Genomic DNA, 17,974 nt, shown 5'->3' with positions numbered 1-17,974 from the left:
GGGAATGGTTGACAGTACTTCCTTTTCTCTCTGATGGCTTACGAAGATGTTATCCGCAAAACTTTTTCTGAGTCTAGTACTCCCATACTATTGCAGAGGAGGTGTGATATGGAATCAGCCTCTGTACAAAGGATGTTCTGCTAATGAGTCACAGATGGACAATAGTGTTTACATTCAATATTTGGAAAATATGGAATGATGTACAAAGACTACAGGATAAGTTTACAGTGTTACAAAAAGAAGCAGACACAAAAGGATTATGGGAGGATATGCAGAATGAGTATCTGGGATTAACACTCTCATATGAGAAATTGAAGACTCAGGTGCAACAGTTAACAGAAATGGTACAATGAATGGTAATTACTAAAAAACAAGGTTGGTTAGATGCAGGAGGGAAACTGTTAAAAACAATGTTTGGAATAGAGGATGATGATAAATTTAAACAGCACAGTTGGCAATGTACAAGAGTTAGTGAGTTAGCAGAGGATACAAAAGCAAAAACAGATTGGCACACAACATGCATAGGAAACATGAAGAAGGGAATACTCAATGTTACAGAAACAGTACAGAACTTAACAACAAAATTAGAACAATATGCGCAGAACTCTGGGACTGTCTTAAACAGTGATCTAGAGAAAATAAAAACCTGGTTAAGCACACCAGATGAGAAAGTGGTAACAGCTACATTGTTACAAACCTTAGCAACATAAGGATGAGGTCGAAACTTTGCATGAAGCAGTCCATCATGCTGCTCATGGACAACTGAGTGCAATGTTATTAAATCCACATTACATTTAGATGATATTACAGAAAGCACAAAAAGACTTTCCAGAGGTACTACAACATGTCATGCCTATAACCAGTAAGAATATAGTTTTATTTATTCATGTATGTAATGTAAGAGTGCATACTGATCAAGCCAGGTTACTTAATAAAATACAATTCACAGTAGTAGATATAACGCACAATGCCAGTGTTACAAGGTTCATCTCTATCCCATTAAATGGATCACAACTGCAAAATGGATACAGATACAAACTCAAAAAATATTATTACTTTCTAGACAAAGAGATGCTAATGTCATTATGTCTGCAGTAGATTTAAAAGATTGTATTAGACAAAATGTTTTTATTTGTCCAATAAGGGTTATACAAATGAACAATCCGTCAAGTGAAATGCAGTTGTTCTTAGGGATAATGGAAGCAGTAGAGTGTGAGGAAAAAAGTTTTAGATCCACTGCCAAAATTCCAGAAAATTAGAGATAAATGGATTTCTTCCATAAACAGTAGTAATCACTTGCTATAAAAATTGTAAACCAACCAGGATAATGAAACTAGAATTGCAGGGCAATAGATTGTTAATTAATGGAACTAGATATGAAATAGGAGAAACACATTTTCACCTTCCATCTACCATCATGGACACAACAATGATTAAAGTGTTCTGACCAATGTTGTATTGTCCGGAGGAAGCACCAAACATATTACCTGAACAGAACCTAACTTTTATTAGCAATACCTTAGTTTCCACTTTGCTACAATACCTAGACGAATTATTAACTTCAGAAAAGGACACATTTCAGTCAGTCAAATAATGCAACACGTGATACAATATCGTGAGAAACATACACAAAATAAAATTATTTTCAGTGTATCAACGACAAGCATAATCTTGGTTCAAGTGTTCATTTGTGCAACTTACTTTTGTGTAAAGCGTAAGATATCTCATTCAAATGAGGCCACCATCCATCAGATACCTGTGGAATGGATACAAACTAGTAATAAGTAATGTAAGTGGAAAGTGTAAATAGTGTATGCAACCAAGACAGAATGACAAAGTAGATTAATTAAGCTAACTAAGATTCAGGACTTAGGTTGAGAAGCAACCCAGAACACAGTTATAGAGTAACTTTAAAAAAATAAAAAATACAAGGCAGGCATAGACTAATTAGTAATAAGTGAAATAAAAGGAAAATCCCTAACAATTTTTTCCAAAGAGGAGGGACATGTTGCAGCACAGAATAATAAGGGGCAGAAATTAGAATAAAAAATTTATTAAAACTCACTCATATCGTCACAGGCAAACTCAAGGCATGTCAGAAACAGAGGCAGAAGCAGGAAGAAAGCCAGTATGTCGCAAGGTGGTCAGATTGACAACAATGTCTGCCGAATAAGGGTACTCATTCAGCAGAAATGAGACTGCGACAGAAAACCGAGCAAAGCAAGACATCCATATTTGTTAGCTCATAAGACACATAGCAAGAAACTGTATCTCTTTCAGAGCAGCACATAGCAATGGACCAACACAGTAGTTAAGTGAATATAGCAGAATAAGGACACATTCAGTCATTATGAACCAAGCCTTGCGTCATAGTCTCATCCTAGCCCCCTTTAAATACTCCGAGCCTCATCATGAGTTAATCATTGGGATCTATATTATTCATAATAATAGCACTCAATTCCATGATTACGAAACTGTAGTGAATCTATGTCCCAGATGCTCCAGCACCCTCTACAAACTAACTAAAGATGTGCTGAAGATGACGGGCTTCACCTGATGAACTTCATGCTGCTTACCGTCTAGCATCTATTGATGGTGAAACTGACTGTCTTCTGACAACACTACGTCCCAGAGGGCTGCCAATACCGGATATCACTCTGGAAGCCAGCAAAAGGGTGGCTTCTATTTTCCTCTTCAACACTCAGGCACCTTCAGATGCTGACATCTACAAAAGGTAAGGAGGAGATCAACCGACCACAAGATCATCAACACCAGGTATATCACCATTGGATCATCAAGGGCCGTCATAGAATTCAGAGTGAGATTTCGTACACCCCAGCAGCCAGCACGAGAACCATTTCACACTGGGCAGTGGCTGTGCCTGCTTACCAGCAGTCCACCATGGTGCCAGGGCCACTGACATAATCTCCTGGGCATACAAACACCAAGTTGACATGACAAACGTCAGCTAGAATGTGCAGCTGAATGAGCAACAGCCGAGGCTGGTGTGAAGGTACGATGACTTGTAACCATTGTGAATAAATAACTGAACTCTAATAATGTTTTACTAGTGTCATTGATGCTTCACAGACTCCCAACAGCTATCCTGTCTTCACACAGAGGTGTTTCCACTCAGCCCTCTATACCATGTTTTTTGTGCAAATGAACACTGGCTTACACCTTCAGAAACTAGTCTGCATTTCCCAGAAGGATATGAATTAGCAATTTCACACTGTAAAAGCAAAAGCAGAAATGAAAGCGGTTATATTTTAATAAGCAAAAACTTTTACACTGAATACATAACACAAAAATTTGATCAGCTTTGCAAGAAACAACTTTTTAAAACTGTTGCAAAAATATGCCCAAAACCAAAGTTGGTGCTTATTTCTATTTATCACACCACAGTCTCTGATATGAGTCAGTTTATTGACCAAATCGAGATTCTAAATACATATCTGCTGGCAAAATATTGGCACCACAAGATAACATATGTCAGTGATATTAATACTGACATTACACATAAAAACTCACTGTCACCATTTTTCAAAACCTATTAAGATAAAACATCTTGTACTGTGGGAGTGACAGGACTCAAGTGGGATGGAGTAGGCCTACATAATTGTGACAACAATGATAATGCTTTTAGCTTATTTATTAACATACTAACAAACTTAATTCAAATCTGTTGCCCACAAGTAACTAAAAAGGTGAAAATAGATGGTGCACCAAACAGAAAAAGCAGAACAACTGGTTCACACATGACCTGCATAACCAGAGAAACATTGTTGTTGCCCTACATAAAATGGATAAAACTGGTAACTTAGAATTGAAACAGAGGTTCAAAGAAGCCAGGAAGAAATACAGGACCAAAATACAGACAGCAAAAAAGAGAGCTAATGACAATTTCATTGAAAATTCCAGCAACAAATGTAAAGCTGCCTGGAAGGCAATAAACACAATAGCTGGGACCCATAAAAACAGACACGCAACTCCAATATTGCCAAAAATACTAAATGAATTCTTTGTAAACAGCACTAAGTGTGAAGCTCCTACTACCTCCACACAAATGATGCAACTTCTAGAAGTACTTCCCATAACATATCTGACTCAAATAACTTATCTTTCAAATGGAAATAGGTTACCGACCAAATTATACACAAACCTACATTGCTCTTACAGTGAATTACCTACCAAACTATACACAAACTTACATAGCTCTTACAGTGAAGATCTCTATGGCATCCTAATCACAACAACATTTTTAAATAATGGAAACTCCAGGTTGGAATATCGACAATGTAAGGAAAAGTTAGATTGCTACTTACCATAAAGATGACACGTTAGGTTGCAGACAGGCACAATTAAAAGACACTTACACATTAGCTTTTGGCCACAGCTTTCACGAGAAAAAGAAATAGAAACACATGCCATTCATCCACATAAGCAAGCACTCCTCACACACACACACACACACACACACGCACACACACACACACACACACACACACACACACACACACACACCCCTGACTGTCAACTCTGGCAGCTCAGATTGGATCACGCACAAGGATGTATGCGCAGATGAGTAAAACAAATCACCGGGCTTTTCACGGATTTCCTGGTTAAAAATACATTTTTTTGTGGGTGAAAATATGCCATACCCCAGGTGAAAGTACATTTCTTCTACGGTAAATGACTATATACTTTCCCTCAGAACTGTAAATCTTACTAATCCTTTGAACGGTAAAAATTTTGTAGACCGGTGTAGACCTTTGCGGCACGTTACAAAACAAAACTTTGCAAAAAAACTTGGTTTGGAAGGATCTTTGATGTACAGCAACATGTACACTGCATATTTTTGTATTACAAAATTATAAATATGAATTTAACCAAATACAGCATGGTAGCTTCCGAGCACTTCTACTTTTCCATAGAAAAGCCAATGTGTGTGAGAATGCTCAAGAACTTACTTCACAACTTTTTTTTGAAGGATAATCATACTTTTTGTTGTCATCACTGCATAATTTGTAATCTATGAAAGAACTAAAACAAACATGCAAAACTAACCTTGAAGTTTGTCAAACACAAATGTGTCAGAAAAATTTCAAACCCAGAAATTTTACTAAGTGACTTGTCCTCACAGTGTTAAATTTTGAGTGAGAATCAAACATTCTGTGAGTTAAGAAATTCTTCACACATTCTCACATGTAATGCAAGATCATCAAACCACCATTCACAATATTTCCCCGCGACCTTTAGTTGTGTAAACACAAGGCTCATGAGAAAGACACTTAGGTCTTCATGTAAACATTTGTGATGTCGTGTTCATCAAAAGCAGTTTTTTGTTACAACATATTGCACAGTCTCTGTCCTAAAGCCTTTGACACATTTTTCTGTTAGCAGACGCTTGTGTGTGCACTGTGTTTTCTCCACAACAAAATTTTTATTTTAGTGTTATTGTCTCATTTATGTTTTATTGTTGCAGTATTATTCTGCAGTTATGGGCTAAAGCAAAATTCCTTGTTACAGTATCTGTTCTTACGATTCAAAATTACAAAAATTTAATAGACTTCTAAAAAATGCCTGTGTTTTTCCCAGATGAAAAAATTCCCAGGTTTTTCTGTGATTTCCCAGTTGTTCTGGGGTATATACACCTTGCATGCACGACTGCCAGGTGGTCATGTCTGCATGATGTGTGCTTGCTTGAGTGAGTGAGTGAGTGAGTGAAAGGCGTGCATTTCTTTTTCTGACGAAGGCTGTGGCCAAAAGACAATGTGTAAATGTCTTTTAATTGAACCTGTCCGGAACTTAATATGCCATCTTTACAACATTATGGTCGCCCCTGTTACCTCTCTGATCAATAATACTTTTAAGACTGGAAAATTTTCTCAGGTGCTGAAGGCCACTATTGTTATCACAATTTGTATGAAAAGAGATAAAAACAGACCTGAAAGTTACAGTGCAATATTGCTCATACCTATAATATCCAAGGTAATAGAATGTTGTATTAAATTACAACTTCCCCGCTATTTTGAGGATTACAATCTACTTTCCACTTTGCTCCTTGGATTTAGGCCAGGTTTGTCTACAATAAATGCAGTAGAAACTCTTGTTACTGATATTCTTGAAGGTTTTCAGAAAAATTCCTTCAGTTGTGCCTTACTACTACATCCGAGTAAAGTATTTGACAATATGTCACATGAAATACTCGTACGTAAGCTAGAGTGCTATGGTATCAAGAATAACACACTTTTACAAATTGGCTCATACTTGACTAACAGAATGCAGGTGGTTACGGTATATAACGGTCAGCTCAATGCCCTACCAGTTGTTACAGGTGTATGTTCTGACAGTGCCACGACATTTAACAGTGCCGCCACGACAGAACGTGCAAACGGCGATAGAGGCGCTCCGCAACTCGGCTGAGCGCGGGAGCGCCACCTAGCTACGAACGGCGCTGGCCGCATGTCACGGCACGGCAGCCGAATAAGAGATACTGAGTTGTTATCACGTAACGAGCTATTGTTTCTAAGTGAGAGTGTTTGAATATCCACGCAATTATTGGTGATTAAAGGTTATAACACTTTTTGGTGACGAGGTCGGATATTTTCACTGCATTGTGGATTTGTGTGTTCGTGATGGGGCAGACATGGAACAGCTTATTCAAGTGCTCATTGAACAACAAACACAGCTGACGGCTGCTATTCAGGCGTTGTCGACGTCGCTTACTCATCATCTGTCTTCCTCTTCTCTGCCTCCATTCCCTCCTTCCGACGAGGTCGCTGAAGATTGGGAGGATTATGAGAAGCGTTTGCAGCAACACTTCTTGGCTTTCGGCGTTGTCGACGCTCCTATGTGTAAGTCGTTATTTCTATCTTGGATTTCCCCACAGATCTATCAGCTGCTATCTCAGTTAGCCCCTCTGCGGGAACCTGCCTCTCTGTCCTTCCAAGAAATGTGCGACTTATTGTCTAACTATTACCGAAAAAACACCCACGTCGTTGCCGCCTGCATGGCGTTCTACCAGTGTCGTAAACAGCCCCATCAATCTTACCAGGCTTGGGTGGCGGAACTACACGGTCTGAGTAGGAAATGTCAGTTTGTCACGGACACTCATCATGAGTCTTATGCTGATTCAATGGTTAGGGATGCTATTCTATGGCTTGCTCCTGATAAAGAAGTTCGGCAACGTGCCCTACAACTGCCAAACCCATCGTTGTCGGAAGTTCTAAGCATCGCTCAATCCTTTGAAGTGTCTCACGCTGCTGGCGCGCAAATAGACGCGTGGTGTGATGTAGGCGCCGTACAGTCAACTATCGACACGGACAATTTGCCTGTTTCACAGGAGAACGAAGATGTGGCGGCGGTTCACTTGTGTAAACAACGTCGCGTTGGGCCGCAACGCTCGCAGCGAAAACAGCAACCACAGAAGCAGGTTCGTTCCGCACTTCCTTCTTGTCCACGTTGTTTCGTACAGCATGACAGGGCCGCGTGTTGTCATGGGGGCCTCCACTGAGGAGCACCTTCACAATTTGCGTTCACTGTTTCGGGTTTTGCATTCGGCTGGGTTGAGGTGCAATCTGGACAAGTCACAGTTCTTCCAACCCTCCACTGAGTATCTCGGTTTCCACTTGTCCCGTGAGGGTATACGTCCTCTAAGTCAGCACGTTGCGGCCATTATCGCTCTACCCCGGGCGTCTATGGTCAAAGAACTTCAGATGTTTCTAGGCAAGATTGCTTATTATCACAAATTCATTCCATCCGTGGTGACGGTAGCTCATCCTCTGCATCAACTGTTACGCAAAAACGTCCCTTTCTGTTGGTCCGACGAGTGTGAGCAGGCTTTTGTCCGCCTGAAGGCTCATTTGCAGTCGGCGCCCTGTCTTGCCACATTCCGTCTGGGTCAGCACTTGGTTCTGGCTACTGACGCGTCACAGTATGGCCTAGGGGCTGTTCTCGCCCATCGGTATGAGGATGGGTCAGAACGACCCATCGCCTATGCTTCCAAGACCCTCAACGATGCGCAACGGCGTTACTCTCAAATCGAAAAGGAGGTGCTCGCTATCATTTATGCTCTAAAAAAGTTCAGCGTTTTTTTGTATGGTTCTAAGTTTCACCTCATCACCGACCACAAGCCGCTGGTCTCTCTGTTCAGCCCATCGGCGTCGCTTCCGGATAAGGCAGCTCACCGCCTGCAACGGTGGGCCTTATACTTGTCTCGTTTTCACTATGAGATTCACTATGAGATTCACTATCGCCCCATGGCCCAGCACGCCAACGCTGACGCATTGTCGCGATCGCCGATGGGCCCTGACCCGGTTTGCGATCGTGATGAACTACTCTGTTTCCACATTGTTGGGGAAGAACGTCGTGCCGTCGAGGGTTTTCCACTTACAGGTTCGCAGGTCGCATCGGCTACTGCGCGGGACCCGGTCCTGCGTCAGGTGATCGGTTTTGTTCAACGGGGTTGGCTGGACAGGACCAAGGGCCGGGCATCGGATCCCCTTCGCAACTACCATGCCTTGCACCTTCATATGTCTGTTCATGATGCTGTTGTTCTTCTGGTCATGGATGGCGCATCTCCACTGGTCGTGGTGCCAGCCTCTCTTCGCAAAGATGTTCTCAAACTGTTGCATGAAGGCCATTGGGGTATTTCTCGGACTAAGTCCCTGGCCAGCAGGCACGTTTATTGGCCCGGTATTGATTCGGACATCGCCCACATGGTTGCTGCGTGTGGTCAGTGTGCTCAACAACTGGCTGCACCTCGTACTATGCCCTCACCGTGACCTGATCCGGCGCAGCCATGGGAACGGGTGCATGCTGACTTTGCCAGCCCCTTCCTCGGTACTTATTGGCTACTGTCAATTGACGCCTTCTCGAAGTTTCCGTTTGTTGTTCGATGTCTGTCGCCCACCACTGCGGCGGCGACGCTGGCTTTGTCCAAAATCTTTGCGCTAGAAGGTCTTCCATCCACGATCGTCACTGACAATGGCCCTCAGTTCTCTTCGCAGGCCTTCCGTGATTTTTGTACTGGACAAGGGATTCATCATGTTACAGCACCGCCCTTCCATCCGCAATCGAATGGGGAGGTCGAACGCCTTGTCCACACTTTCAAAAGCCAGATGAAAAAATTCCTTAGTGATTTTTCCACAGATGATGCTCTGCTGCAATTTCTGAGTTCTTATCGCTTCACACCTCTGGGTGATCGCAGCCCTGCTGAACTCTTGTATGGCCACCAACCGCGCACTCTACTGCACCTGCTTCACCCTGTCAGGCCTTGTGCTGTGGCCCCTAGTGCGGGAAAGCACTCGGTGGGCACTGACGTGTGGGCATGAGGGTATGGATCTCGCCCTAAATGGATTCCAGGGGTGGTCAAGGCTCTTCGCGGCCGCCAGCTTTGTGAAATACGTATGGACAACAGCATGGTTGTTCGCCATTACGACCAGATGCGCACACGAGTGGTGGCCACACCGGTGCCACCGCCCCTTCCTTCGCCTCCACCAGCCTGAGAAGCCAGTCCTATTGCTGCTGCCGATCTACCGTATGTGTTGATGCAGCCGACGTCGCTACCGCTTCCGAGTACGCCGGAACCGGCCCCAGTCGCGACGCCGCCTTCTCCGGGACCCATCTCGCTGGAGCACACCCCCAGGTCCACGACACCTACGGATGCTGCTCCGGAGTTTTCACCCATCATCTCGTCCAGGAGGCACGTTCCACGCACGGGCTTCCGTCCTGGACATTTTCGACCATACTCTTGTGTCTCTCCGCGGGATCTTCTCGGGGTCTCACAAGAGGCCATGGATGTCTCCGCACTGTCCATGTCTCCCAGGAAGTGAGTTGTTGTTGTGTTTTTTTTTTCAAGGGGGAAAAGTGTTGTGACAGTGCCACGATATTTAACAGTGCCGCCACGACAGTACGCGCAAACGGCGATACAGGTGCTCCGCAACTCGGCTGAGCGCGGGAGCGCCACCTAGCTACAAACGGCGCCGGCCGCATGTCACGGCATGGCAGTCGAATAAGAGATACTGAGTTGTTATCATGTAACGAGCTATTGTTCCTAAGTGAGTGTGTTTGAATATCCACGCAATTATTGGTGATTAAAGGTTATAATAGTGTACCACAAGGTTCGGTGGTTGAACCCTTCTTTTTTCTGGTATACATGAATGACTTTCCTACTTCCTTGCCTCACAAGTCCACAATACAAGCCAATGATACTACCCTGATTACGGTGGATAATGACTAGGAGGAGGTGTGTGAAGAAAAAAAAAAAAAAAAAAGCAATGCTTGAAAAGTTTACCATAGGGCTCAACAATAAGCAGCTTATCCTATGCAATAGCAAGACAAACTATGAGCTTCTTCCTGCACAAGCTAAATGAAAAAGTACATGAGTGTGACTCTATAATACTTCTCGGAATCCACCTGAATCAAAAACTGACCTGGAAAAGCTACACTGAACAGTTATGCACCAAGTTATCTAGAGTAGCCTTTTTGTTAAGCAAATTAAAAACATTAGTCAGTGAACAATGACTACTATCTTATTACTATGCCTTATTTCTGTCTCGTCTGCAATATGCAATAAAACTATGAGGCAACTCTTCTGCTCCTCAAACAGTGTTTCCGTGGCAGAAGAAAGCTGTAATAGCAGTCACAGGAATTACAAGCCAAAAATCATATCAAAAGCATTTTAAAGACCTACATATCTTGACTGTACCTTCACTTTATTTTAAAACGTATCTTTTCCCACAAAACTAGAAACAGAAATAAGCTACACATAGAATTTTTAAGACTGTGAAAGATGCAAAGCAGTTTTATACACATAAGACTCAGGCTATATAACAAGCTACCACCATTTACCTAAGGATACTTTCGAGAATCATCTTCATAAATTGTAGCTGATAAGTGGGTTTACAGTGTTAAGGAATCTGAATGCTCACAGTAAATCTCATCATCCCCATATGTTGTTCAAACCCACCAATTACTTTAATTATTAAGCTAAGATGGTAATAGAAACTCAATATTTTGTGTTCCTCAAATTGTTAAAGTGTACGAAAAAAAATCAGATTTGTATAACATAGAGTGTGTCTAGTGTTTCTTATCAGTCCGAAGCACACCACATCAATCTGACAGTGCTGTGGAAATTTCTAGCAATAACATGGTAAAATATTAAATGTGATGTAAAACACTGTTACTTAAAACATTGTTACATTAAAACCGTTACTTCAACATACGCTGTCTACGAACAGACAAATAAATAAATAAATAAATATCAAACCAGTACTTCAAATTGAGCTGTGCATTGCTCAACTGTAAGTGTGTGAAGTGTATAGCCACTCTTGTGTGTTGTAATTTGTTTTCTAGTCTAGATAATCTACACTAATGCAAAGTAAAAGCACACACACACCAGTTAAGTTGCAACCTGTTGTCTTTCTTGTTAATAATTCAACAATATTTTCCCTCATTATCCAAAAGGCTTAAGCTCCTTTGTAGGTGGCTCTCAAATTTACGCAGAGCCACCTTCCTGCATTTTTTAACTGCCCACCAGCATGGTGCCTTCATAGATGTCCAGCAAAACTGTGGAATGGATACTTGAGCAGTGTAGTCACTTATGTTGTTAATATGACCCACCCATCCTAGACATTGTTGTGATGTTCAATGACAGCAAGTTGACTGCGCAGCATCCGATTTTGACTACCTGAGCACCCATTTTGGCTACTTTATCCTGCACTTACTATGTTTGGCTGACGTCTTCAGGTGAGGTGGTGGTTGCGAAGCATCTATGAAAAGTGTGTGTGTGTGTGTGTGTGTGTGTGTGTGTGTTGAGAGAACAATGATACAGAATGATCCCATGGCATGGCTGACGTGTTTGCTCTGCCTATCTGCCTATGTCCAATAAACATGTCTCTGGTGATAAACAAGCTCCCTGTGCTTAACCCCAGGGCAAGTGGTTGCTGAATCCCGTACAATATGGGAGGAATGGTTGGGTAGCTGTATGATTAGATTCAATTTGAGCTTCTTGATCTTGATCAAGTAAAGTAACATAAGCTCAGCTAAGGTAAAAGAACATATGGGCATGCTATGATCCGCATGCACTGATGCAGCAGCTGTCTGTAAGTTGATGGTGAGGCATAAGACGAGATGAGGTATTCATCAATTTCACAATTCGTCATTCTTCCTTTAGCTCTCTCCTGCTGTGGCATTCCTTTTCATGGAGTGTTTAGTTACAGAATATGACTTCACAAACTTTAAAATTGTCTCCTGGAAACACACATACAACAGTCTTCCCTCTGCTTGACATTTCAATTCATCCACATGTTTCCTGAACTTCTTCATGCCCCACTGCAGTATGGGAGCCAACCTTGTGGTGCACTTGTGAGAACTCTCTTTCTTTCCTGTCTTTCCATAAGACAGGAGCAAGGTAGCACGGCCTGACTGCTTTGAAGCAGGCTCATTATTCCTGATCCCCTGCTTTGAATTTGAAGACATTGGTGAGGTGGTGTTACTAGAAAAATTCTATTAGTCTACCTGTTTGGAGGATGCATTATTCTCATTACCAATGCAGTCTCCTTCTTACTGAGTCCATTCTAGGAGTATTTGTTGGTTGAATCAGAAGTGCAAATTTACAGTAGCATGTACAGGTGCAGGTTATAGTGCGTTTATTAACTGTCAGTGTGAGTGCCAACAATGAACTACTCTTTTTCATCTTAGCATACTAGATTTTGTGAGTAACCTTGATTTCCTTTCTCTTAATGAAGACATGATAATTTCTGCTCCAATCTGGATTGCTTCATTGGTGGCTGTACTGCCTGTACCAAATGTCACCTGCCCTTTGCACACTAATCTGGGCATGTATATGGGAGATTCTAATAAATTAGATCCACTGCAACGTATTCTGGTGACTTCCGTGTATTAAATATAACAACAAAGCAGCAGTCTCTCCGAAGTTATTGTTTACTCCCTTCACAATGTTCTTGACACAAGTTACACCAACAGTTTCCTTTCTTGTTCTTGCTGTAACAATCTGTTACTGCAAATAAAGCAGTTTGCAGATCAGTAGTTATGTCATATTCTCATAGAAGTTTTTTGCTTCTAAGCTTGCTTATTTAGGCAGCTTTTATTTGTCTTGACCAGGAGTGTACTGTTATATTGCCTCTTCGATTTATTGACCTACCAAGTCTCATTTATTCTTTATGACGCAAGAAAGATGACAACTGTTCAAAAGTACATTCCTATCATGTAATCACAACAAATACATTCTTTTCCATTGGATGTTTTATTTTCTTTACTGTTGAGACTTCTTTGGTTAACTAGCCATGCAAAATCTCTTGATTGCTTAGGTGAGAATACTGCCCGATGAGCCACCGGAACCACTGTGAGCGTTACAGGAAGTAAATGTGGTATTCACCAACGTCCCATGAGCAGCTGAGTCAGCTCAGACAGGGCTCCACATATCTGAATTAGCCAATGAAACTGAGGTGTAGCAGGCGGTCTGTATGTTGCCAGTTATTGGATGTTAAGCCAGGATCCTTCTTGCTTGTGACCTGAAATGACCCACGGTTTCTGAAGTATTCTCAGAGCAAAGGCTCGTCAAGCTCCCTGTGCTGAATGTCACAGATTTCTGTGTGCATTACATCTAAACACCATGCACTACCACTATTTTAACAAGGGTGCTTTGCAATTCAAGCATAACGATTTCCATTGGAGAGAATGTCGACTAATATGTTAGGTTGCATTGGTGTACAAAGAAATTGCTTATGTGCGGTTCTTGATATTTTTGTAGTGTAATAATTTATCCATTAAATTTCGGGAGTTCAGCCATATAAACCTGATTTCATGTGGTTTAAAACAATGGAACAAGTACTGTAAAGTACTGTAGCTAAAGTCGGCTCACTCTTAAGACGACCAGAATATATACGGCCGAAATATTAGAAGAAGAAGAAGAAGAAGAAGAAGAAGGAGGAGGAGGAGGAGGAGGAGGAGGAGGAGGGGGGAGGGGAGGAAAGGAGGAAAGAAAGAAAGAATTTTATGTGGCTGCATTCCCAAAATTTAATAGATGACTTGCAAAAGTGCTTAGCAAGTTGTATGCTGTTTTTTTTTTTCTCCTTTTTTCTTTTTTTCTCTAAATTCTTATAATGAAGAAACTAAATACTGTTTTCCTTGTTGCTTCTTCTATTCTAATAATATACAGACTTTGAGGTACAGGGAGTAGTTTATTACTGATTCTCAGCTCACGGAAGTAGGTTTCTTCATATGATTATTCTGATGGACTTCGTTAATAGAGTATAGCAGAGGTAGGCAGAAACATGAGGAGAGCATTTGAACATAATACAGTGAAGCAGACATATCACATAAATATACCGAAATAATTCCAATCCCCAGTGATATATCGTTTAAAAGTGAATTACAGCAATAGCCATCAGTCAATGATTAACAGCAAACAACAGTGAAAGTTAAACCTTCCCAGATTACATAGGAAATGGTCATTACATCAGGCACACATTTCTCACAGTTCCTATCACTCTGCAGAAACTGGCAACATCACAAACTCTTTGAGTTCACTATAAGCCCCATGGAAAATACACAACCCTTCACATCCATTGTTGTCTGTCTTTGCTCTCTGTTACTTTTGTGCAGAGTTGTTAAATGACATTAAAACCAGGTACACTACTCCTTAACAGTCAGTTGCTGCTGAGGCCTCAATGCACAGTCTGAACTGAACCTTCACCCAATGATGTATGGGGTAACTAACTAGCAGCAAGTGTTGCTGTTATTGATTATCTGGCCTTGAAAATGTTAAACAATCACACCAGACATCTACTGCCATCTGAAGAATGAAATTCACAGGAAGTTATGAACTAAGCACCCTCATTTTTTCCAAAAGAAATGAATTTTTAAAAATTTCAGTCTTCCATACCAGAGACTTCTGCATCCACCCATTAAGTTATGTGTATGTGGCCAAATTGTTCGGCCACCTAGAACCGGTATAAGATGAACTGGTCTGTATGGCTGAATGCTAGTGACCTGGGGTTCAGGGTGGGGCTTGACCGGCTCAGCCAAAGCACTGCAGCTTGACCAGCTGCAGCGACTGCTCTAGGTGAGCTCAGGTGCAAAAATGTCAGCAAAGGGCAGGATGTGGGTAAATTTTGGTACAGGGAATTTGGATAACGGTCAATCACTTAAGAAAGCCAGACAAGCTGATAGATGGCTTTTTACAGTTCTTAGGAATTCAACAATCAATAACAGTTACAGAACTAAAAAACTAAACTCCGCCTGAACAGGTCAAGAAGGCCCAATGGTACCAATCGGCCACCATATCATCCTCAGTCCACAGGCGTCACTGGATGCGGATATGGAGGGGCATGTAGTCAGCACACAGCTCTCCCAGTCATATGTCCATTTATGAGACTGGAGCTGTTACTTCTCAATGAAGTAGCTCCTCAGTTTACCTCGCATGGGCTGAATGCACCCTGCTTGCCAGCAGCACTCGGCAGACAGGATGGTCACCCATCCACGTGCTATCTCAGCCTGACAGCGCTTAACTTTGGTGATCAGACGGGAACTGATGTTACCACTGTGGCAAGGCCATTGGCACAGTTACATAATAAATCAAATCTGAATAAACCCATAATTTCAGAAAAATGAGGTGCATCCACTGACACAACAATATTTTCAATACCTTTAAAAATACAGAAGTTAATATTTGACAGTAATAAAATATTTTCATGATAAACCTCAGAATTAAAAACTTTTAAATGCTTAATGTGATATCAACAAACATTATTTCAGATGATAGTATTGCACAGAACATTGTATCCTCCACAATAACAAAGCAAAGGAATGCAGCACGAGTACCTCAAATATTGTCATACTTACGAATTTATTTGCACATGTTACTATTTTTGCCAGATGTTTATGTAACTATTGATTACAATTACTAAAAAAAAAAAACTGGTAATTTAAGAAGTGGTCAATCGTGTGTTAGCTGACACCACTATTGAAATGATAACTGAAATATGCTTCTATCAAGCAGACATAAATAATTGTTTAAACAATATTTAATGACAATTTGTTGTCATTTAATATGAGCACACTTGCACAAGAATACTAGCTTATTTATTTATGAACTAATCTTTATTTGTAATTATTGCAAATGTTCAGAGTGTGACCAAATGTTTACAACATTTCTCTATTTAAATGTTGTTGATAATGTATTACATTAGTGCAGAAAGTGGTCAAGTTGAGTCAAATCATGTCTGGAGAAATTAATAATGAAGCATTTTTGGTGGGGATGGCCTTCAAGCCAATGGAGAAGCAGGCAGTAGCGGAACATCAATGGAGTCAAGTGAAGAGAGATTTTTTTGGGAGGTGTGCTCAAGTAAGCAATTCCAGACACTTTTAAATTTGTCCTTTAAGAAGGAAGACCTGCTGGTGATAGAGTGTGTTTTTCAGTTGAGTGGGTGATTGATTCTGGACGATGAATGGCCACTACTACACACTAACTTTTTCCGATTGAATTGCGGAATCAAGAGTAGACAGAGTATGAGTTTCTATATGTTCTCTCACATCTATTAATTTTTAAATCATCATGTTGAAGAACTCTGAACTATTTTGAGCTGAGCATTTCATGTACTGTCATCATGAAATGGACTTAAGTTTTTAGGTGTGTTGGATGACTACTTAGCTTGGGGATTCTGCTACCATTATCGTAATGCTCTCAATGCTACTATTGCATTTGATAAAGTTACTTTTGTCTGTATTTTAATTGGCCATTGCAGCACCACTTTCCATTTACTTGAGCTGTACTTCGGTGGATAAACATTATTCAACACAATTCTCTGTCATCTACATAACTTACAGATATTACAATAGAATCATTTTATTAATTTATCTTTTATTTAATTTTCCTGTGTATTTTATTAATTCATAATTTTAACCAATGCACCGGGTATTTGACTACAGGATCACAGCTTGGCATGAAAGCACACATGCACAGCTTGACTCCATGGTTACACTGATATATTCCTTTTAAACAAAGCCATGTAGAGTCCAATTACCTAATGTGCAAGTAACATCAGGTTAAAGTCACAAATGCTTTGCTCATGTGAGATGCTGTGTAGAGAGCAAATACTCAGCAGAAAACTGTTAAGTAACATTGCATACATAAACCTGATGAGTCACCTATTAGTTACACATTTTTATATGCGTGAAATTTTTTAGCACTCATCAGTCAAATAAATGTCAATAACTGTTGAGGAATTGCATTTATGAAGTGTGATGTTGCACTGATATCTCATTGAAAAACAGGTACAGTATGATTTGAACATTTTATAATTAATGAAATTTATTTTTCCACTCGGTTATTCTTTTTTAAAGTTTCATAGCCACATCTAACCTGTAATGTAAAATATTCATATAGGAGAGTGGATTATTCCTTCATCATATAAAGACATTTTTGGAACTAATGATTATAGTAGTATAACTGACTATGCTGCAAATTTGACGACCTCAGTAACCTGTGTGGTTTTTGTCGTACAATAGATGAAGTTCTTTAACGTATTCTGAGTCCTCAGTTTTGCCCGTGTGTGTGTGGGCGGGTGGGAGGCTACAAACAAAATCGACAGATTTATAATGCATGACGAAACTGACAAGTAAAGATATACAATATTCTCTCTGAAACACAGACTAGGTGAAAGAAAAAAGATTGTGTGCAGAAGGGGGAAAAATGCTTGTATTACAAAGGAAGGACAAAAAGGATGTTGCAATTAATGATATAGAAATTTAACAGAGTGGGAAAATTATCAAGAAACCTGCATCACTTATTGTTGCAATCACACAATATAAGGTGTGGGTCAAGCAGGCAGCAATGTAAGTGTATCAAGTACCACCAAACAATGAGATAAAATAGTATTTTTTTTTACGCTTAAACTGGTGGTATGAAATTCATCTGTAATTTACAAGCAATTAGACAGCAGCAAGA

General features: G+C 40.7%; 1 protein-coding gene across 6 annotated transcripts in view; it reads right to left on the bottom strand.

The window, feature by feature from the left end:
- The window catches only part of LOC124556525 (myb-like protein O), a 97,850-nt gene that overhangs the window by 28,766 nt on the left and 51,110 nt on the right, over nucleotides 1–17,974 (bottom strand). For 2 of the 6 annotated variants that reach the window (XR_006968617.1, XM_047130481.1), the window contains exon 4: nucleotides 1,702–1,756. The exons of the other annotated variants lie outside the window; for them this stretch is intronic. Coding sequence is in view for 1 of the 2 variants with exons in the window: in XM_047130481.1 (XP_046986437.1) it covers nucleotides 1,749–1,756 (8 nt within the window). In the remaining variant the exon portion in view is untranslated. The remainder of the gene's footprint in view (nucleotides 1–1,701; nucleotides 1,757–17,974) is intronic. 6 annotated transcript variants of the gene reach the window in all.

The sequence above is a fragment of the Schistocerca americana genome, chromosome X, assembly GCF_021461395.2.
Source record: "Schistocerca americana isolate TAMUIC-IGC-003095 chromosome X, iqSchAmer2.1, whole genome shotgun sequence".
Lineage (NCBI taxonomy): Eukaryota > Metazoa > Arthropoda > Insecta > Orthoptera > Acrididae > Schistocerca > Schistocerca americana.
Note: the sequence above shows the minus strand (reverse complement) of the source record. Positions and strands in the feature narration are given on the sequence as shown.